The 24,414-nt window shown below is 38.0% G+C and overlaps 1 protein-coding gene across 2 annotated transcripts in view; it reads right to left on the bottom strand.

Moving 5' to 3' along the window:
- Positions 1–24,151, bottom strand: part of PPP4R3A (protein phosphatase 4 regulatory subunit 3A) — a 37,619-nt gene extending 13,468 nt beyond the window's left edge. The window contains exons 1-7 of one of the 2 annotated variants that reach the window (XM_030883568.3): positions 23,111–24,151; positions 11,982–12,037; positions 8,851–8,949; positions 4,277–4,894; positions 1,048–1,125; positions 850–966; positions 249–404 (exon numbers count right to left, since the gene is read on the bottom strand). In XM_030883568.3, the coding sequence (XP_030739428.1) occupies positions 249–404; positions 850–966; positions 1,048–1,125; positions 4,277–4,894; positions 8,851–8,949; positions 11,982–12,037; positions 23,111–23,252 (1,266 nt within the window). In that variant the 5' untranslated portion in view covers positions 23,253–24,151. The remainder of the gene's footprint in view (positions 1–248; positions 405–849; positions 967–1,047; positions 1,126–4,276; positions 4,895–8,850; positions 8,950–11,981; positions 12,038–23,110) is intronic. The other variant, XM_030883570.3, reaches the window with a different exon arrangement.
- Between the last annotated feature and the right edge of the window lie 263 nt (positions 24,152–24,414).

The raw sequence follows: 24,414 nt of genomic DNA on the forward strand, positions 1-24,414 counted from the left end.
CTCTCAACCCCTGCGCCACCAGGGAAGCCCGATCTCAAAAATTTTTAAAGAAATTTAAGTTGAGCATTAACAACTGCTGTAAGACAATTTATAAACTGAGACAGGAGCCAGTTAGGGAAGAATAAGCCATGATATTATGGCTACACTCTTCTCAAACATCAACTATTTAAATCTTTAAGAAATGAATAATAAATACAGTTATAGCTTCCCATGTATAAATACTTACTGTTAGTGCAAATAATATTTACCTTGTTGGTTATTTTTTGCTCTGTTAACTTCTTACTTACATCATCATTCTGTTGTGCCTCCTGCATGACAAACTCTCGTACCATGGATGGATTATATTCAACCAAGTATGAGAATATATCAGTAGCAGCACTTCGCACCTGTGTATCATCCATGCCCTGCAGATAAAAAGCACTTATTTCTCCTATAATAACAAAAATATGGAACTTGAAGCTATATAAATCCAAAACCTAACAAATTATAAGAGAACATTTGAATAAAAAAAGAGAGGTCAAGGAAATTCTGCTTATGTAAAATTCTTTTTCTATGGATAAAGTTATACTTTCTTTTACTCCTGTTTTTTTTTCTACTTTAACATTTCAACTAATAGGCTGCAAAGTTAACAAATTATCGATATTAAAAATATGGAAAATTCCTGTATGTGTCCTTTCAGTACTCTCTGTAAGGACTAATACTAGAATTTTATAGCTTTTTAACTTTATGTAATACACAACTGATATTAAATATTGGCTATAATCAAACAGTTGCATGCTACATAAGAAATATACTATTTTGTGGATTAAAAATATGATGGTAATTAAGTATAAGGAGAAACAAACTTACAAGGATGACTTCTAAAGCTGGTAATATACCCATGTTTGACAAAGTCTTGAAAAAAGCATCTCTGTTTTGAGGTTGTAGCGTTTGGGAGAACGCACAAAATTCTTTTAAAAAGTTAACCTGAAATTAGGAAAAAGGATAAGTGAATATAAAAGGTGTGTTGTTTTAGCTTCATGCCCTCCATAATATCAAATTTCTTACCAATTCCTGTCTTTTTTCCTCATCTGTTGCTTCATCTGTTAGCTGTGCAAACAAATCTGTCAGAAATTTTTCATCTTCCTGTGAAATCAAAGGATAAATTAATTATGCTAATAGTAACAGTGTAATATATTTTCAAAACGCTAATACAGAAGATATAAATCGCAATAACTGGAAAAGGGGAAGATGGTATTGGCAATGCTGTTTTTTAAAAGAGAAGGAAAAAACTATGAAAGGATAAATTGGGGATTTGTACAAAGATTATCCTTTATATTTCGGCAAGGCTCTATTTCTTAAGTCTAGTTAAGGGCCACATTATAAACACTTTAGGCTTTGCGGACTCCACCACAGCTACTCAATTCTGCTGTTATAGTAGGAAGCAGCCACAGGCAATGTCAATGAACAAGTATGGGTCTGTTCAGATAAAACTTTATTTACAAAAACAAACATGGTCTGTAGACCCATGATTTTCATAGGGTTTCATAATCTTAACTTTAGAAGTTAAGGTTCTACAACCACTCAAATAAAGATAAAACTTCCTTCATGTTTTAAAACCAGAAATGATTCAATTATGTAAAAAGCTAAATTCAGAACTTTTAAAGAAACATCTATTATTTGAAGCTATCCACCTACAGACATATAACAATAATTATTAAATTATTCTATGTTAAATTGTATTAAATTATTTTAGAAATGATTCAAAAGATCTCTCATAGGATACTCATCTGGGCATGTAAAAGTTAGAGTATAGAACTTGGAAATAACCTCATATGTTATCTTATCTTACCTCCTTATTTTATAATTGAGACAGATTAAGAAATTTACCCAATGCCCAATCACAGTTAGCAGGTAGGTGGTAGAGCCTTCCTGACTGCCTGTTCAATTTTTTGTCACTATTTTTAGTTAAGATTTTGTTTTAATTCCATACTACCTCAGCTAGTAGAAATAAATTCAACACTACATGCCCTACAGACATGCCTAAGTCTAAATGTATATATGTATGTGTGTGTGTATATATGTATATATACATGTATACGTATGTGTACGTATGTATGTATGTGTGTATCTCCCACTAGTTTATAAACCCCTTATTCACTGCTGCAGGTACTCAAGAAACATTTTCTGTGACACCAAATTAGTTTGGCTATTCCACCTTTACTTTTTCTGCAGTGTACAAATAGGCCACACCTCAAATGGCATCCAATATCAAGATCCATCTCAGACATGATATATCCCACCAAATGGAAATCAAATGATTAAAAAAGATTCTCTGAACTTCTGTGAAGTACAGAGAATTAAGAAGGTTCAACAGTATTACAAAGAATCAGTCAACAGTAAGGGTTATGACTGTGTACAAGGTAAGAACCTGCTTTAATTACTCCTTGTCAAAAAATGTGTAAAACTCACCTTCCTTCATAGCAGCACTTTCAATATAAATGCTCAGCATCAAGAGAAACAGAAAGACCTACAGCACTGGCAGCCTGCATTTTACAGAGCGTATTGTAGGGAAACAAAGACTTGACTTAACTTGAAATTATTCATACTTAATGAGTAAAACTGGCATTTTACAGGTCTGAAGACCAAGAAAACAAAGAAGTGACAAATCCCTATATAACAAAATGAGAACCATGTGGAGCTGAAGAAAGGGACCAGCAGTGCTTAGGACTATCCAAGGAGACCAGAAATCAGAACTAGACCAGAACAGAGGATCTATTAGGTAGCTAGCAAAAACTAGTTCCTTAGCAAAGAACAAATGAAAATTGGTACCAGAACACCCTTCTTCTTCCATTATCAATCACAATACACTATGTCAAGGAATACTGTTGTACTTACCAGACTGTATTGCCTATGTTATTTGTCTGTCTTAAATGAATGGAAAACATGTCAAATTAATCAACGTGAACTGGACTTATCACTAGCTTCAGGAAAGCAGTTTTGGTAAAATTGACTTTTCTATCTAAATTCATATATATATATATATTAAGGTGATAAAACCAGGGTCACTGAAAATACAGCAATTTTCTAAAAAGGAATAGACAAAAATTAAATTTACTGTTTTACTCATAACATGTGCTACCAAGCAGCTCTAACTGACATTTATTTGCCTCTTTCTTAAATTCAAATCCAGGTTTCAAATAATTATTTTATTTGTAGATCTGAGGTAAGGTCTTACAATAGCTTTCAAATCATATCACACAGCTGTTATTGTTACAACATCTTGAGCATGAAGAAACAAAACACACAGGAAGTGTGCAACTCACAAATCTTTGCACTATGCAAACATATTTCAACTGGACTAGACTAATTCATGCACCATGGGATAAATTACTGAGAGATTCTCTGACTTTGGGGGTGTTAAAAATGCAGATTACCGGCCAGCTCAGACATTTGGATTGTGTGCTATGTGCAGAATCCAGGATGCATCCTAGGCAGTTCTGATGCAAGCACCCTAACACACCACACCCGAGAGACTGGGCATACTCTAAAAAGAAAATCTGGAGTTTAATAGGCAATTATTAATAGATACTTTAAAATAATACTCAGGAGTCTTGTATCATGTTCAATGCTTTATAGGCATGCATCTGATCTAATCTTCAGATGACCTTATAGGGTAGGTACTAATATCACCAACCTTAAGATCAGGAAGCTGAAGCTTTAAGAGATTAAGAAAGTTGCCCAAGCCACATAGCTATTAAGTGACAGGCAGAGCTGAAACTCATACTCTAGCCTAACCTCCCCACACTCTCATCCATTACAAAAGCATGCCTCTTGGTAGGGAGACATGCAGCTATAACTTGCCAACATCTGCTGTACCTCTAATAAATAATTACCTGGGAGTTGTATAAATGCTATAGAATTTGTATTCTATATTTAATGACATATTTCTTGGCTTCTCTTTTATTTTTCTTTCCTCTTCCAATCTATTCTGTTCTATGCATAACTGATAGATTAATATCCCTAAAATTCCACATTCAAGTGTTTCATTAAGATCCTTTTCCTATTTCTTCAAGCTAGATTTTTTTTTTTAAATTACATTTATCACCCCTAATCCAACACAACCTTCTGGTCCCACAGTATTATATATTATAATCTCTTGTAATATCACCAAAATACATACCTTTAGACAAAAATTAAAAATTCAATTTGTGTGCCTAAAAGGAACAGAAAATTATTTCTGCTGAAGGCAATCAGTATCTTTTTAAGTAGGAAAAAAAAGAATGATCTAACTCACCTGTAACATACCAACAATTTCTACCTTATTGAAAAAGATAAAAGAGTGAAGTGTTGATAACATATTTTCTTCAAAGACTGAAGGGGTAGGTAGAACCATGTCTTGTATATACTGAACTCGGTATGTCTGATGAATTTTTTGTTTCAGCTCAGGATCTGATATGGGAATCACTTCTTTAAACTTGGCTGTTTTTGTTAGAAATTCCCTATGTTTTCGTGGTTGTGATAAAGCAGGATCATATTCTAAGCATCCAATGACGTCCATTATACATTCCTCAGAGAACATAACTTCAAAAAGAGCAGTTCGATTCAAGAGGAAGATGCCTTTGATAATTTCATACAAGTGGTGCAGTCCTTCAATATTTTCCAAATCCTCACACACATGAAAAAGCTCTAAGAGCTTTTTAATGTAACCCTCATTTTCCAGTGCTAGTGCAAGTTTTTCACGACGCAGGGGGGAAGGTAAAGATGATGCCACAAGTTCTGCAATTTCCTCAAGGCGACTTAATTCACAAGATGGCAATTCTAAACCTGGCGATGACATATCATCAAAACGCTCCTCTTCAGACTCATCTACAAGGTCCTGAGTGATGTCCACTGATGGGTCCTTTCCTTGAACCTAGTAAACAAGATTTATGATAGCTGACAAAGTATAATCAAAGCAAATCTAAATGGTATTCTTAGATACAAGAGATGTTATAAGAAAACTATTAATGGTAATTTTCAAGTTTAAGACTAGACAAACTTTAAGTCTTCAAACTTGACACCGGTGCTTTGTGACCACCTAGAGGGGTGGGATAGGTAGGGTGGGAGCGAGATGCAAGAGGGAGGGGATATGGGGATATATGTATAGCTGATTCACTTTGTGATACAGCAGAAACTAACACACCATTGTAAAGCAATTTATATTCCAATAAAGATGTTAAAAAAAAACAAAGCTCGACACAATTGCCTACTTTCCTGAACACATTTCTACACATTTCTACAAATAACATACACTTTCGATTTTAAGGAAGGAAGTTCAAAGTTCAGAAATGGAATAAGCTTTCTTGTAAGTACAAGGTTTGCCAGCAACGGAAACATTCTAAAGATCCACTAAACTAACTGTGACTGTGACTTACAGTGCCCTGCAGACACATAACATATAGAGTGGTAAAACATCCACTCACGTTTTATATCCATGGCCTCTTTTCCAGCAGACCAGGGCAAATCTCAGAGACACTCCTAGCACTGTGCTCTGGTAGAGCCACAAAACTCTTCAAAGTTTAAGTAAAATTCAAACAAATACTGTGACCATAGAAAAAATATATAATTGTAAGCAATAAGAAAAATATTTAATATCAGTTAATTTAGAAACCAAGGGCCAAGAGCATTTACAAATTGGCTTTGGACCAAAGTAGGTCACTGATTTGGTATGAAAACGCTGGTTGGTAGCCCAAAATGATGATTAAGAAAAACTGAGTGGGAAACAAGTGCACCCACACAAAAATAAAACCACATAAAAAGTAACTGCAACCTATGTGTAGCAGAGCTATCCCCTAGGAATACCTGCTTAAAGTTAAGTAACCAAACCATGGAAGTTCTCCTTTCTACACACCCAAACCTATACCTCTCATGATCCCCTAGAAGCTCTAAAGTTTGTCATAAACCCCAACTGTATGTCAGTGTAGGGGCTCTAATTATAAAAAGATAACTTATACATCTTCACAATTAAATACATTTTAAGGTAAAAGAAAATTTTTACAAAAGGTCAAAGACGTATTTTGGAATGAAATGAGTTTTGCTATCTTGGCCCTGTAATTTGAGACACTGCCACTAAACCAGCCCAAAAGGCCAAGATGAATGGCAAAGGGATGGAAAACTTAGGCCTTATATGAAATGACCAACAAACTTAAATTGCTTAGCATGGTTAAGAGATGTTGATGGATACTAGAAGGGAAGAAGTCCTGGACTAAGTCTAGAAAAATGCTGCAAGGCAATACCGTCTTGACCTTAACCCAGTGGGCAGCACCACTAAAAGAAGGCTAGGCACATTCACAGCTTTTACCTGGCATGGTCTCAAGTTGGCCCTGGATTTTTTTAAATTACGTAAGATCTCATCACAGCTTTAGACTCCTAGTATTCAAGCTATGGCTCTACCTATAGAAAAATGGTAGGGGTTTGTTTACAAAACCAATGATAAGGGATGAGAGCCCTTATTATAATGAAAAATGCCATCTTCTGGAGTTAATTTGCAAATACGAAGGCTGAACAGGTAATCAAAAAGACCTGTGTTTAGGAATTTGATCTTCTCAGGGAAACATGGTGAAACTGTAATAATCTGACAAATATGTTTCAGTCTTACTTTCAGAAGAGAAGCAATAGAAGAATGAAAATTTAAAAAGGAAAGTAGACTAAGCTAGAAGAGAGAGCTTTCCTTATGAGAAAGGATAAATCTCAGAAGTCAATCTGGACAGATATGAAGCAAATGAGAATGTGAAGATCATAAAGATATAAAAAGGAAAAAGAGATGCACCCAGACATAACTGCTATCAAGGAGAGTACTAGATAATGTGGAGATTTTTTAGTTGTTTCTAGATAAAAAAATGATGAGTTCAAGAAACAGAGAAACATAAGATCTCAGAGAACAAAATACAGTAAATTCCCTAAAATAAGCCAGGATCCAGAAATTAATTGAGAAGTACAGCCAGGATCATAAGAGTCATTGAGAAATGACATCTTGAACATAAACTATGTAAAAGTTGGGAGGGTAAGATCAGAAAGGAACAACAAAGTAGGCAGTGATTCCCAGGAAAGTTATTGTAGAGCAAAGTATACAAGTACTACTACTTGTGCCCCAAGAGAAAATGACGGAAAAATTTATGGTGTTACAGACTAAGGAGAAGCATAATAAAGCCCCAACAATTTTAAAGGAGAGCCAGGCATGACGGTTAACAGATTGAGTCCAGGTCTGAGTTAAATATTGACCCAATAAAAGATTGTGTCCAAGGTGGGACTGTTCATCTTAGAAAGGTGAAAGAGAACAAGATTTTTCTTAATAACGGGTGCTTTCAGCACCACCCTGAGCTCATTAATCTCTTCTCTTTCTATGGAAGAACTCCACATGACAAAAATCTAGAGGAACATGCTGTAAAAACAACTGTATGAGACAGAAAGCAAAGAAAACATGAAGAAAGCATAAAAACATGTTAGCTTTTCACATGTTAAGAGAAGGAAAGGGACAGCTTAACAGGCAGGTTAATTTATGAAAAACACAGCTAAGTAGAATTATATAGCAGAAATAAATCCTGCAAGTTAAGGAGAAACTGTGCCTCAAGAGCACTGTGGCTTCTCCTAAGTCAGTGGCTCTTAAACTTCAGGCTGCATCAGAATCACCTGAAGCAGGCGTTGACAAACGAGCCAAACCTGGACCACCACTTGTTTTTGTAAATAAAATTTTACTGGAAGAGAACGATGTCCATTTATTTATGTGTTATCTATAGCTACTTTCACAGTACAACAGCAGAACAGAATAGCTGTTAAACTGTATGGTCCACAAACCCTAAAATATTTACCATCTTGCCCTTTACAGAGAAAATCTGACTTAGAGGGCTTGTTAAAATAGAATTACTGGTACCTACTCATAGTTTCTGATTCAGCAGATCTGGGATGGGGGTCTCAGAATTTGCATTTCTAACAGATCCCAGGTCATGCTCATCCTGCTGGTCTGAGGACCACACCTTGAGAACCAATGAATTAAAGAATCTCCTGAAAGTTATTTATTCTCCAGATAAAATAAACATGAAGATAGAGAAAGCATCCTTAGGATGTAATGGTCTAAATAAGTCCATAACAAGAACCAGTGGCTTTAGCCATCAGAGCGCATAAAAAATGACCATTCTCAAAAGACTGTGGAGATTTTATCACTAGACTGAGGTACTAGAACCATTAAGGAATTCCAGAATCAATTGAGAACATGCATGATGACACTGAAGAGACAGTCAAGAGCCATAAGAAGTTACTGAACAAGGGGTAACATGATCAGACTTGCATTTTTAAAAAGATCACTCCAGCTGTGGTACAGATTTGGGAATGAAAGCAATGAACCAGGCAAGCAATGATGGTGGCTTAGTAAACTAACAGCAATGAAAATGAAGATAAGTGAATGCATTTAAGACTTACAATTGAGGGACTGAATGGATATAGAAGATGAAGGAAGGATAAACACGTTTCTGGCTTCAGCAACTGGGTGGCATTTACTGAGATGAGAGAGATAGCTAGGAGAATGAACAAATCTCGGTGAGATTACGTTCAGTCTTAGACTATTAAATTTGAGATGCTAGTTAGCACTCATGGAGGAGCTCTCAAAAGCAGCTGGATATAAAACTCTGGAGTTCAGAAAAGGTCTGGGCTGGGTAGATTAATGTCAATAAACTGTACTTTCCTATAAATCAAGCTTTTTCACAGACAGCAGTGAATTTAGAAGATCTATATGAAATGTGTCTCTATTTAAAATTTGGGGCATTAGCATAAAGCACAGCAAAAAACAAAATGCTTAAAAAGAAAGCATGTTGATTTTCTGATTTTTAAAATTACCTGACATATTTTCTCCCAAATTTCATCACATCCAGCTTTTTCTTGAAAGCTAAGGGCCAAGTCATAATTTTCTGCTTCAGACCACACAATCAAAGTGTCCTTGAGAGAAAAGAAGTCTGAATGATTAACATATATTATCACAAACTACTTCAAAGTATAAGGCAAATGAACAAAGCAATAGGGAATTGAGAACGGTACTCATTTTTGCTTTTTGTAACACTGATGTCAGTAATTTCCAATGCCTTTTTGCACTTCACTTTATCCAATCTATAAAATGAAAACATTCTCCTTAAGGAGAAGTTGAACCAATATATGAAAAGCACTACAAATTGAGCACATAATCTAAATATATCAAAAGATACAAACTAAACATTATATCAATCCTTTGCTTGCACATTAAGTTACATTTTATGCTCTAGTCAAAACGCTCAAAGAGGAAGTCCTGAGTATTCAGTAGCAAGGGCATGTCAGGAGGATGTGATTAATAAACATAGCTGCTCCTCCTCCTCTCTAACTTTCAGTATCAGGTGTTCTTTACCTGGGGCACTTGAGGCCCATGACGCCCTTGAAATTATTGGCTAAATTTGTAACGTGAGCATTTACCTGGACAGAGGTTTTTTAACTTTCACCAAAGTTCAAGAAGCAAGATGCTCCTACCACCTACCACCCTTTTATTCATTTCATACCAATTTTTGTTTTTTTAATGATAGTTTAATAAACAGTTCAACAGTTTTTACTAAGATGTAATCTCAGCAAGACACTACAATTATAATACCGAGACCACTTTATATTTCCTGTAGTACAAATAGTCTGTATTCTACAATATGCATGGTATATTTATAGGGTCTAAGGTATCTTTTTGAAATTACTGACTATAAATAAACACATACACTGTTTCACAGCAATTAACCATTTCAAAAAAGAGCCTTCCAGAGGGATCTATGAATCACATTAAGAATTTGTGAATGGCACTAGGGAGAGTTACATTTGAAAACGAAGCCTAATGTAACAGCTACCATGTAGCCTTTTTCAAACTGGTCCAAAGAGACGAATTAGGAGTAGAAATTAGATGTGAACACAATATAAAGAAAAATAATTTAATCTAATAAGTAACTGAAAGGAGCCAAGCCAAGGCTGGCTGAGCATCTACTGAAATGATAAAAGCTCCTGTATTGAGGAGGAAACATGACTATATTTTAAGGTATCTTAAAAGATCTATGTAATTTCTAATACTTTTCAGTACCTCGTAAGGACACCACTTATTGTACACAAATGGATCCCATGTTTAAAAATTTGTCTGCTAAATTGCATATTTACTCTGTTCAATTATTTAACTGTCAATCATGAGACCAATAGTCTCTTACTGAACTAAAGTGATGCCAGCCAGAAGTAAATAAACAATCCTCTGATTAGGCTGTGCAGCATTACTAAGAGGATAAATCCGTAAATCTTACTCAGAATTCTAAAAAAGAGCTCAAAGACCCCTTTTTATTATCTTCAAGAACTTCAAGAGATCATAGATCCCAGGCAAGCAATCTGTTCCAGTGACTGAGTAGCTGTTCCAGCTCAAAATAATTTACATTAACATTGTAAGATCAACATGTCAGAAATTAGTCAGTTGGCCTCAGTTTCGTCTTTAAATAAATGGGATCATACTGTTTTGAAAACCAGTAATAAGGTAAGATCTATTGGAAGAAGTCTAAAACCACTATCACATTAGTAATAAGGTAAGTTTAAGACAATTGTAAGCAACAACTCTGTTACAATGTATATTCAGAATCATTTGGAGGCTTAAATCAGGGCACAGATAGAAATACGCTCTTAGTTATCCATTTGACAAATTCTTAAGTTTGAAAATTTTTAGGAATTACTCTTCTGTTTTCCTTGAAGAGCCTAATTTTCACCAAATCATCCTGCTTGCTTATCATCCAACAGCCTATAGGTTAAGACATATAGATTTGTTCATTCATCCTCAAAAGAGACTTGATCTTTTCTTTTTCTTAGGATGTGCTTTTACTCTTCAGCTGACTGAAAACTCAAAACGTTAATTTATGTATAGAATATCAAAACCAAATACTCTAGTCTCCAGCCATTGCAATCTAACCTGAGGGTTTTCTTAAGAACACCAAATGCAACAAAGTGTATTTAACAGACCACTGAACCATCAAGAAAATATTTCATATTGTACCAATACCTGTTGGACAAATAAATCACCGTTATATAAATTTAGGAGTAAATATCCGATTTCCTAGGTACTATCTGTGTGACCTCAAGCAAGCCACAATCTTTAGGCATCATCTTATGTGCAAAATAAAACTAACTTGCCTCTAGTAGTATTTTAATAGTCAATGATGAAGCAAAGCACTTTATAATTTATAAAGTTATATATTTATATATTTATAAAGTAATATAAATGTGTTGGTAGTGTATTTTAAGTTATTTTATATCTGCATCTTCAGGGCAGTGAGGGAACTGATACTGATTTCATTGGCTTTGTAAAGCACTCAGTATTATCTACATGGGTATATTCTGAAATAAATACCAATTTTGATGACAGTGCTTGCAAGTATTAAGTGAGAGATTTACTTTCAGATATCTCTTGCATCAGAAGGGTACAAGAAAGAGAGTGTACTCAAATTGAAAGTTCTTAAAAAACTTACATCATTATAAGGTCCCAGTCAGGCTATATAAGAAATCAGATTCGTATTTATACTGAGTTGCTGTATAGAGATATGAATGTTCCTCCTGCACTAGCATTTACAACAGTGAAGGAAGGAGTTTCTACCATTTAGTTGTGTTAGTAGCTGATTATTCCATCAGTGGTCACTTTTTAAATTCTCTTTAGGTAGAAACAAGAAAACTGTGTCGTTTCAGGTTTTAACTTTTGAGAATAAGGCTCAGTTAGTCAAATATCTAGAACTTAGCTTAACTTGAAGCAAGTTTTTCTTTAATTTAAAATGACTGCTTTATATATACAGAGATTGGTAGAACTGGATTTTAGAATTAGACTGGCAAAGCATCTTATAATCTACTCCAAAATTTTCATTGTAAGGAATCAGATGGCAAATTTTCATTTAATCACCAAATCGAGAGGATAATATGCAAGATAAAGAACATCTTCAAAATTTTACCTGTTGTTTCTGGTATGCAGTATTAGGATTTATTTTGGACTCTAAAAGTAGAGAACCTAGGAAAGAGGAAAAAGAAAAAACAAACACATTCCATTATGTAACTGTAAAGCAGCAAAATTATATTCCCTTACATACACACACATTTCCTTTTTTGAAGGACTGATGCACATACAACTTCAGTTGAGGAAATATTATTTTAAAACAATACAAATTTAAATATAATAGCCTGTAACCTAAGAAATGCTTGCTTTATACATGTTTACTTTTAACAAAACAGACACGATCATCTAAAGAGCGAGCACTAGATGGTAAGAGAAATCTAACAACTCCTGGGCAGCAGAAGGTAGTGAAACAGCACAGTGTGAAGCCAGATGATCTGGGATTAAATCTCTAATATACAGTATTATTAGAGAAATAACTTAAAACATGCAAATAAGCATTATAAATAAAATCTGGTCTCTCTCAAGACTGAAAATAAGAATTCACTGGTAAAAGTCTGAAAACATCAAGGATATGATCCATTGCCCAAGTACATCCCCACATTATGATTCACCTTCAGAAAGTCTTATATTTCTGTTTAATACAGAAATCACACTTCTCCATCTTCAAATTATCAATTTACTTCTCAGAATAAGCTAATTTGCACATTTCTGTTTTTCCCCGGCAGTATCGTAAGACTCAAGGTATTAGAAAATAACTACTGCTTTGTGACAAAGAGCAAAATAATAATAAAAAATTTTATTTAAGTATAGTTGATTTACAATGTTGTGTTAAATTTCTACTGTACAACCAAGTGATTCAGTTATACATATATATATATACACACACACACACACACATTTTTCATATTCTTTTCCATTATGGTTTAATCACAGGATACTGAATATAGTTCCCTATGCTATACAGTAGGACCTTGTTGTTTATCCATTCTGTATGTAATAGTTTGTACCTGCTAACCCCAAACTCCCAATCCATTCCCTCATTCCCTCCCCTACCCCATCTCCCCCTTGGCAACCACAAGTCTGTTCTCTATATCTGTTAGTCTGTTTGTTTCATAGATAAGTTCATTTGTGTCATATTTTAGATTCCACATATAAGTGATATCATATGGTATTTGTCTTTCTCTGTCGGACTTACTTCACTTAGTATGATAATCTCTAGGTCAATCCATGTTGCTGCAAATGGCATTGTTTCACTCTTTTTTTACAGCTGAGTAGTATTCCATTGTACACAGGTACCACATCTTTATACATTCACCGGTCGATGGACAGGTTGTTTCCATGTCTTGGCTATTGTAAACAGTGCTGCTATGCACACTGGGGGGCATGTATCCTTTCAAATTAGTTTTCTGCAGCTATATGCCCAGGAGTGGGATTGCAGGATCATATGGCAACTCTGTTTTTAGTTTTTTAAGGAACCTCCATACCCTCTTCCATAGTGGCTGTATCAATTTACATTCCCACCAACAGTGCAGGAGGGTTCCCTTTTCTCCACATCCTCTCCAGCATTTGTTATTTGTAGACTTTTTAATCATGGCCATTCTGACTGCTGTGAGGTGGTACCTCATTGTAGTTTTTATTTGCATTTCTCTAATAATTAGCAATGTTGAGCATCTTTTCATGTGCCTGTTGGCCATCTGTATGTCTCCACAAAAAGCAAATTTTAAGACTAAATGTATACCTCTCCCCTCCTCAACCAATTCCAGTTTAAAGCCAAGTTCTGACCCAAAATACTTGAGAAAAAGCATTTCCTCTGCAGCTGTCTCTCATCCAAAGCTTTCAACTCTTCTCATATTACATTAAACAGTTGCTTTATCCATTCCAAATAGTGGCTAGACACTTGAGAAAAGGGCACTCTTAACATTTCCAAATTTGACTAGTTTTGCCTTTATGTTAAAATTTGTTTACAAAGTTTATGATACTGCCCCGTGTTAGTAATTTACTGATCATTCACTACCATGGGCTGGTAATGATGCTCAGTGATATTGAATATATATAGTAAAATACCAGCATTTGCCAAGCTGCAGTGACTTAATTTGCAAACACCTTGTGCACAAGAAAGCTTCCCACTTTACTTGAATCTTTCCAGTGTATAGCACAGGTGAACTGCTTAACCCAAAATCTGTCTCTTACCCTTTCTGTACTTAAGGTAACTAAACAGTCTCCCTATTTTCTCCACCTGTACTCCCAACACCCCATTTCTTTAAGCTCTTTTCTTTTTACTATTTTTGGCTCACTGAGGTTCAGACAAATATTCTCACATTCTGGAGGAAGCCTGATTACTCTTCTTCCCATTTTTCCAACTTTTGCCATAATAATCAAAATAAATTTTCCAGTGCCCCTTAATTTTCTTTATGCACAATTAACGAATTTTTATTTCAGTAATTACTAAGAGCTGTCTAGTGATATATTTATAAGAAGAAAAAGCAGCAAGCAAACGAACTCAATGTCTAGAGTCCCTTAAAAGTATTAAAATTTCCAACTATCTCTGTAAATATTCTTTCAGTTTGTTGTTTAATTACTAGAACAAAAATTGCACCCTATTATTTCCCAATGAAATCACAAAGTATGTCAAGTACATTATGGATCAAACTTTTAAAAGATGAGTCATGGCATATAATCATATTCAAAACATGTTTCTATGAGAAAATACATTCCAAAAACCCTACTTTGAAATATATCATGTCCTCAAAAAACAATCAATCCGCAGAAAACTACATAAATAATAGAGTGAAACAAATGGATTACTTTATAACATATTTCAGAAGATGCAAGAGATCTAATGTCATAGAACCAAACTAAGTAAGTAATGCCACCTTAAAAGTCAAACTGCACAAAAGCACAAAGGAAAAAAATCAGACATCATTGATAAATGATGGTAACTGGACATAATCAAAATTAAAAACAAAAATAAAAAATGCTACAAACAATACCATTAAGAATGTGAAAAGAACCCACAGAATGTGCAAAATTATTTGGAAATCATATATCTGATACGGGACTTGCATCCAGAACTCTTACAACTCAATAATAAAAAGATAACCCAATTTAAAAATGGGCAATGGATCCGAGTAGATATTTCTCCAAAGAAGATATACAAATGGAAAATAAACATGAAAAGAAGCTCACCACCTTTAGTCATTAGGGAAATGCGAACCAAAACCACAAAAAGATAACCATTTTACACCAGCTAGGAAGCCTATAATCAAAGACACACAATGACGTGAGCTGGCAACCATGTGGAGAAATTGGAACCCTCATACATTTTTCTTGTTTCTTGCTGGTTATTTTGTGAAAAATTCATGAAGCTGAATACTTAAGATTTGTGTACCTTTTTGATGTATTATACTTTAAAAGTTTTTTTTTTTTTTTTTTTTTTTAAGTTTAAGAGAAGGGGTAAAATGACACACAGCATAGGGGCTGGAGCTATCACTTCAAGTTGTGATTTCAAGAAACACACACCTGGGACTTCCCTGGTGGTGCAGTGGTTAAGAATCTGCCTGCCAATGCAGGTGATACAGGTTCAATTCCTGGCCCGGGAAGATCCCACATGCTGCAGAGCAACTAAGCCCGTGCGCCACAACTACTGAGCCTGCGCTCTAGAGCCCGTGCTCTGCAACAAGAGAAGCCATGGCAATAAGAAGCACGCACACTCCAACGAAGACCCAACACAGCCAAAAATAAATAATTTAAAAATAAAACAAAAAACCCCACACACCTGACTTGGCAACTGCTAAAACAAAACACCAACACCAACTATTATTTTTTGAGTACAAGTTTTTTTGCCTTTTTTTTTTTTTGCATTTGTTTCAAAACTCAGTAGTGTTACAGTGTTAGGATGACTAAAAAGGAAAAATCAATCACAAATTCAAAGTATGAAGTGTTCCCTTCCGAAATGCTGGTGAAAACAAGAATAAGCACATACTAGAAGCTTCTGGTAAGTTTTTCTTTTTCCTGGGCCATTCAAGATGTCAGGGGGAAGCATCTCTCCTGAAACCATTTCAGCCATATCCAATGGTTTTAGTCTAAGATATAACTTTAGGAAGTCCAGCTCTGGTCCCCAAATACCATGTTCCCCAAGATGTCAGTAGGCTGTAGAGGCTGGAATATGGGAAACAGCCTTTTAACTGGGGGGCTAAGTAAGATAATAATGAAAAGACACATTTCTAGTTTTATTCCTAGTCCATCTATTAGGTTCCCCACTCCCATCTCATAGTTTCTACTGAATAAAATTATAAGCACTTATCCAATCAACTGAAAAAGATCCAGCTGAGTGTTAATATGCATTTACACAATCCTTCCCCCCAACAAGTTTATTTGTTATCAATTGCTACAGCTACAGTACTGGGAACAGTAGTTCCATCCCAGTAATAAGTGGGTATGGAAGGGGATGTAGAGTTCAACTATAGGTGTGAGGCATTTATCATGGTAGCAGAGATAACAAGGGGAGAAATGAGGAAAATATTCCTTAATAGGAGACCTTAAATGACATCAAGGGAGGTAAAGTTCTCATTAAGGGGAACACAATGCTTTTGATAATGGGTAGACCCAGTATATCTTAGTAACTGAAACACATACGTAAAACAGCCCCCCACCCCAATTTATTTGAGGAACACATTCATCCTATCCAATGAAATAGATGCCTTTATCCTCCAAGAGGAATTCATTCTCACCCCCACCCCCCACCATGACACCATCTCCTCACACATCTGAGAAAGACACTCACACAGACAAGAGAAAGACAAGCCTACATAGCAAACCCCAATATCAAGACTTGAGAAAGGTCTTCCCACTTCCCACCTGAATGACTGGGAAGGAAATATGGAAACACAAAAATCGAGAGATTGATGTAGCTAAGGGGAATGCATCAATACATGTAATTAAGTTTGTCACTGCAGAATCTATCATTCAGACCACTAGCAAAATCAGCCACGCTCAGGTGAACTAAATACTCCTGCACAGCAAATGCTTGTCAGAGTCCATCCCCAAGATTCTGACAGGCGTGCAAGGCCATATTTGCACATATACTTCTTCAAAAAATAAAGAGGGTCCTTAATTCTCATTTACTATTACCCAAACTGAACATCAGCACAACCCTTTTGGAGGGTCATTTGCCTTTATCTACAAAGCTTCTAAACACATACTACTCTTTGGTCCAACAATCCTAGGAAATTATCCTACACTCTCATACAGGTGCCAAGTATATGAATACAGATGTCATTAGCAGTGTTTGTAAAGGCAAAAAAAAACTAGAAACAATGTATGAGCCAGCTGGAGAGTGTGGGGATCTCAAGAGGCCTAGAAAAATCAAAACTATTTTCATAATATTACTAAGAGATTATTTGCCATTTTCATTCTTATTTTTCTCACAGTGTCTACACTGATAGTGCAACAGATTGAATGCAGAAGCAGAAAAGAACACTTAAAAAAAAATTGAACCAGACATTATAAAGGGATTTGTAAAACTGTAAAACAGTGACATTCTTGTCACTGAATTCTTGCTTTAGAAAAGATTTTTAAAGTCTTGTTTTAATTTCTAATATGCTAAATATCAAAAGATATTTTTTATTTAAACATAAACAAAAGCTATTAGGGATCCTCAATTTTAGTACTATAAAGGTATCCTGAGGGAAAAAATCTGAGAAATGTTACTCTATGCCACCAACACTGTACTGTGTGAATTCAATATATACAGTGGAATACTACGCTAGTTTTAGATGAGATAGATCTGTATATCCTGACACAAACAGAGGCCCCAAATATACTGATAACAAGGAGATCTGTACACTCAGGAAATGGGGGGACAATGGTAAAGAAGGGGAAATGCCACTCATAACATCACCAAGACAACTACAGGTAAAGCTGTCATAGACTGATAGCAAGAAAAAGTGACAATAAAACAAACAGTACAATTATGGGTATAAACAATTAGGTCATTAAAAACGTTCCCTCCCTACTACTTCACATCTTGGTTCCTCTTGAACTTTTCTAGTATCCTGCTGCAAACCCCCAATACACCCCTATCAAAACAAAACAAACACCTCCAGGGATGGGGGAGGGTAGTTAGTACATGCAGAATGAAGTCTCATCTGAAGAGTTGAAATCGGAGAACTTAAAACTAGTGCCTGTAGTATAGATCCAGCCAGCAGACAGCTTGTTTGATTCCTAGTTCTAACAAACATACTCATACACTAAATTCATGCAAATCTTTTATAATGGAAAGATTTTACATTGGAAAAAAAAAAGTCTAGATTTCTGGCTGGGTACAGGAAAAAAAGACCCCAGAACTATCCAATCAAAGAATCAATGCACCAAGACTTATGGTTAGAAAAAAATAATACCTCTTAGGGTTGCTTTTGAATATTAACTGAAATTTTATATTAAAGCGCCTACCCCAGAACCTATCACATAACCAGCACTCAATACTTTTCTTTAACAGCATGATCAGAATATCATTTCCCTGGCATCACTATAATCTTGAATAGTAGAAAAATTAGTACTGATAACAATGATCCAGAAACACATTACAAATAAAAGGCTAACCAACACAGGCTCATTAGACTGCCTAAGAAAAACCTTCTAATATATAGTATTTAGGAAATATTCCATGAAAATTGTTGAGATTTTTTAACCTTGTTTACACAGTTTAATTTAGCTGGAAAATTCACTTGTTCAGAAGATATCAATTCCCTTCACTGGAGAAATGATAATACTATAGTTTCTATAATTTTATGGCTTTATTTTCAATACCAACCAATCAATCAGATTCGGGTAATACGGGAGTATCTGGTTTGCAGTTAAGAAACTTAGATCCTGACCTCAGTTCAGATTTGGATAAATACTTAAGGATTTCAGAATGAAGAGCTTCCAGGTCTGCTGCTCTTAAGTAAACAGTTCAATCTTACTGGCAATATACAGGCTTTTCCAGTATATTGAGATTATCAACGGTCAAAGCTAAGGGCAAGAGCTTAGGTACTATGCTTCCTTAGGAGAAAGAAAACACCATCAAAATGAATTAATGGAAGTCCAAAATCTCATGATGATAGGAGACTAGTGTATGTTTCAAACCTATAGCAGGTCTGTGTTCCAGGTCCCTCCCTCCCAATTTTGTGGACCACAGATTACACATGGCATTTAAAACCTAAAATGAAGGCTTGGGAAAAAAAAAACCTTGGTAGCATTATGTTAAAAGGTCCCACCCCTGTGTCAAGCCTTCACTACACTCCAACCCCATCAGGTATACCCAGTGTAGCCAATGACCCTCAAACTTTCAAAAGCTATCACATGCAACAGATGAAAATAAGGGTTTGGTTATCCTAAGCCTATTAATTTTCCACAAAGTAGGTCTACACAGGAGAAAAAAAGCACATTTATATCAACTTTTCAAAGTGAAATATTTCTCCCAGTACTGACACTGGGTTCTTCTTGGTAGCTAAATTTGGAGTGCTTACTATATGCAAGATTATATACTACTTACTGATTTATAAGAATAACATAAAAAATGCTGATGCTATCTGTTTATTTCTCACCACCGCAGCCAAAACAAAACAAAACAGACTCTCCTACCCAAACTGTTGACCTCCTTTTCTATTTATAGTAGGAGTAGAGGCAGATCTACCTACAACCAAGTTCTACCAAGAGGAAGAAGCACAGGATTCCAGTTTTTACCATTAGCTAGCAGCACTACCTTGAACAAAACATTTCCTCATGTCTCATTTCTTCATGCCTCAAATAACAATGAAAATGAAATCTTTTTAACTTTGACTAGACAAGTCAGAATTAAAATCATTATGAAACGTAAAATATACTTCATAAAACTTAAAGTGAAAACCAAATATAAGAACACTATTCTTTTTTTTTTGGCGGTACGCGGGCCTCTCACTGTTGTGGCCTCTCCCGTTGCGGAGCACAGGCTCTGGACGTGCAGGCTCAGCGGCCATGGCTCACAGGCCCAGCCGCTCCGGGGCACGAACCCATGTCCCCTGCATCAGCAGGTGGACTCTCAACCACTGCGCCACCAGGGAAGCCCCAAGAACACTATTCTTGATGATTGGCAAAGTAATCCAGAATAAAGAGTATAGACGTGATTTTATGTTCAAAGACATCCTTCAGTGTGTGGAGAAATTCCAATTTCTTTACTTTATCAATTCTAAAATTGGCAGGTGGAGGTGGTAAAAATAATAACGGAGAAAACAAGTAGAATGATTTGAACATAAAGTGAGAGAGTAAGTAAAGGATGACATCATTACCCTCACTTCACCAACCTAACAGGGACAGCATAAACTGGGAGAAGAAAAAAAACAATACTAAGTGATCTTTATTGGAGGATGGAACTTTGCAGGTACATGGCTATGAGGTAACGAGGTAATCTACCTTCGTTTTTAAAAAAAGATATGTTCCTACAACATATCTGCCAGTAGGAACCTACTGAATAAGCATGCAATCCAGAAAATGGGCTCAGTAACTTAGTGGGACATCTCTTCTCCAAGGCTAGGAGAGCTACAGATTTGCCAAGCACTCAGCTCCAGAGGGGAAGGGCATACTTACCCAGACAGCTATGCCCTGTAACAGGGAAGACACAAATACTTCCATTCAGAAATTTCGTTCCTGATTTTTAGATAAGTGTATATGCTCCTCTAACAAGATAAATGACTCATTTTATGGAAAACCAGAAACAACTTTCCATTTTGCTCATCGCAATAAAAAGAAAATTCTCAATTATCCTGTAGTGGAAAATGAGGGAAGCACACAATAATGGATAATCCAAGCTAGCAGCCAATACAAAACTCCCACATGTGGCTTGGAGATAAACTATAATTTTAAATATCTTTAGGCTAAAAATTGTTTTCATTTTCTTTGAAATGAACCTTGAATCTAAGTATAAAGCAGCAAATACAAGTAGACAATAATATGGGGGTTTAAAACACACTATTAACAGTTAATGATGTTAATTAAGTAATTCATAATACTAGTTTCAAGTCATAGTCTAGAAGTCTTATTCAATCCCTGACACCTCTCCCCCACCTCAGTTCGAACACTGATCTTCCTTGCTTTTTAACCTAGCTATGTGATTTTAAGTTATTTAGCTTCTTTGAGCCTCAGTTTCCTGATCTATAAATATGGCTAATAACAGTACCTACACCAAGAGGACACCAGAGGATACAAGTGAAGAATCTCCGGCACACAGTAGACACTCAATAAATTTTGACTATTATTCCTATTTGGAGTTTTCCTGTTAGGAAAAAAACCCCCATAAATCGTCAAATTAAAGATTATTTACAAAGTATTTCACAAGTATCCTGGAATTTTCTAAGCCTACTCTTTGGATTTAGTTTTCCTAACAACTTATAAATTTAACAAGGGGACAGTCAGTTTATTTCAGCTTTCCCTATTAGATAAAAATGGGAAAAACCCGGATTCCTATATTATTGTGTTAGAAGAGTATGATTCCCTATGACAATATGACGTTAAGACTTAATGCTTAAAAATACTTTAAACAAAGGACTTTGTATAATGAGTCCAATTAAACACGTGATGTGAAGGTATGTCTTATTTCAAATTATTATGAGGTTTCAAAGAATTCATCTCACATCTACACGATTAACCGAACCTATAAAGCCTATACTTTCCAAGTCACTATGTAAAAAGTTTTCCAAACAAGCAAAAACATAGAAGTTAGAATAGTTGGTTACTATATGATAGTCATACAGAAAAGTACACTAACACTTCACATTCAAACTTGTATTTTAAGAGACAAATAATATAGGCCTCAGAAAAATTTACCCAATGTGTTCAAAACCCTTTAAATGCCTCCAAGGAAAAATAATTTTTCTCCAGTTTTAAGTTATTTTGGGGAGGCTTATAAAGTAATCTGTGGGCAATATACTCCAAGTTACCATTTTTCTTTCAATTCAAATTGAAAAGCAATGTCCCTACAGTCTTCAATTACAGAATGGTGAGTCTTATTTGTTTTCCGTGGAATTGGAGTTCTGGGTAGGAAGTCCAATTAAAGGTCCTTGAAATGAGTTTGTAGTAATTTAGATACAGACCTACAATCGTAATAAACTCAGTTAGCTACCATAAAATTATAGGCTATCGTTACAAGGCAGATTTTCAAATTCAGAAGGAACTATTTTGAAAAAAGTTTTACTTGATGTGAACATTTTAAGGGAAATTCATAGTACGCCACCGGAGGAAGTGGCAATTCCTAAACTGCGTTAAGTCTTTAAAAATGTGAAACACTTATCTTCAATCAACGTGGTCTTTGAACTTGAAGGGCTGTTTCAAAATATGTGAAACACATGCATCCCTAGGGCAGATTCGAAAGGTTTTAAAGGTTTCTGCCAACTTCTCCCCACCTGTTAGCTGAACCAAATTATGAATATACATTTAAGCAACGGATAAAATGCTCGGATAAAATGATTCCAAACTTGCAGGGCGTTTACCCAGTGAAACTACACACAAAGTTCTGCCCTTCTAATGAAAAAGACAACTAACGCTGCGGGAACACAAATCTCTCTTCCCACGGCAAAGAAGCACTTCCTCTGCCGAGTGCAGAGTTGCCAGATCCAGAACCAGGGTTGCCAACCTACAACAGGATCGGAAAGATGCAGCAATGATACGTTAAAAAACAAAAAAAAAGAAGAAGAAAAGCACAACAAAATGTTTATGCTCCAAAAAGTTAAACAGCTAAGAACTTTCTCAGCTCCGAGAAAAGTTTCATGGCTGCTTTACAGACGCTTGAACTAAGGCAGAAGATCGGTTTGATCAGTAGCTTTCTCAAGGTCACTCTTGTGCAAAGTAACTGCACGGTCCGGGCTCCCGCTCCCAGGCCCCCGACCTCTGCACACGCCCCGGCGGCACCGCTCAGACGCGCCTGGCTCCGCCCGTGCCCGCACAAGTGCGACGGGGCACTCAGAGAAAGAAACACTTGGAGCGCTCTCCGGGCAGCTCCGGGAGGACAGGGGGGCCAGGGGCCCGTCCTCCCCCGAGGCGGCGGCCGCCGCGGCCCAAGCCGCCGCCTCCGTTCCCTCCGTCTTCTCAGGCAGAAGACCGCTAGCCCCACAGGACCGGGCAGGTGGCCCAGGGGCGCGGGCGAGGCGAGGGTCCCGCCGCGAGGGGTTCACTCACCGTCACTCTCGGCCCTGACAAGCAGGGACATGCCCTTCAGCCGCTCCACGTAGCCGGACGACACATGCCCGGTGCCCCGGTCGTCCCACTGCCGGTCCTCGTTGAGTGTGTAAACCTTCACCCGCCGCCGGGTGTCGGTCATCGTGCCGCCCGGGGTCCGGGGCAAAGGCCCCGCCGGAGTCGCCCGGGAAGGGGGTCCGGGGAAGGCGGGAGCCGAGGCGAGAAGACGCCCACGAGCGGAGGGCTCCCCGGCCTCACTGCCGCCGCTGGCCGCCCCGGGGCCGCGCTGCCGCCCTCATGGCCCGCCGCCGGGCCTGAGCTCTGGCCCCCGCCTTTCCTCGCCTCCGGCTCCTCGGCGCTATTGTCCAGGCCCGGCGAGGCCGGCCGCCCCGAGGGGGCCACGCAACGCTTCGCAGCCTCCCGCCCCGCCGCGCTAGGAACTCGCGGCGCCGTTCACTGCCCTGCTCCCGCCTCCGCCATGATCTCCGTGAAGCTGCTTCCCGCGCCGCCGCCGCCTCCTCAGGCCGCCGCCGCCATGTTTTCCTTCCTTATACCTGGCCCTGCCACCGCAGCCGGGGACTGCGCTCCGCTCCCCTGCTTCAAATGTCCGAAGCCGACCGGCGCCTGGTCCTGGGGCAGCTGCCACCACTACGCGGGAGACTCCGAGAGCCCCCTGGCGCACGAGCGCTCTTGGCTACTGGGAGTCCTTTTCCCTCCGCCGCTGCCGCCGCCGCCGCCTCTTCCGCTGCCGCCGCCGCCTCTTCCGTCGCCTCTTCCGTCTTCCTCACAGAGCCAAAGCCGCCGCCATCTTGGTTCGCCCCTCAATAGCGGCGCGCGGGGCCACCCCGGTAGCAGCTGCAGGGGCGGCCCATTGGCCCCACCATTTAAAGAGACAGGAGGGAAGCCGCGAGCCTCGCAGCGGCGGAGGCCTCGGACGGAGGCGGTAGGCGGGTGTCGGGTTGCCGAAGTGGCGGGAGCGCAGGGAGTGGAGGACGCGAAACGCTGGTCGCGCCGGTGACGGACCGAGGCTCCCTCCCGCTCCCTGCACGGTACTGTCGTGCGAGCGCGGGGCGTGTGTACGTCCGTCGCTCCCTGTGTTCGTCATCAGCCCCGTTCGGGATTCGAAAGGGGAGTGGAGCCCGCCTCCGGCTGCTGATCCCTGAGCTGGTCTCTGCGCGCCGGGCGCTTGGCGTCTCCGGCTCTGGGTCCGCCCGCCGCCTACCCGGGTGGCTCGCTGTCCAGCCGCCGCTCCCTGCAGGCGTCGGGCGGCATCGGCCTGGGGCTTTCCTGCGGCGCGCCCGCCT

The sequence above is a fragment of the Globicephala melas genome, chromosome 2 (genome assembly GCF_963455315.2).
Source record: "Globicephala melas chromosome 2, mGloMel1.2, whole genome shotgun sequence".
NCBI lineage: Eukaryota > Metazoa > Chordata > Mammalia > Artiodactyla > Delphinidae > Globicephala > Globicephala melas.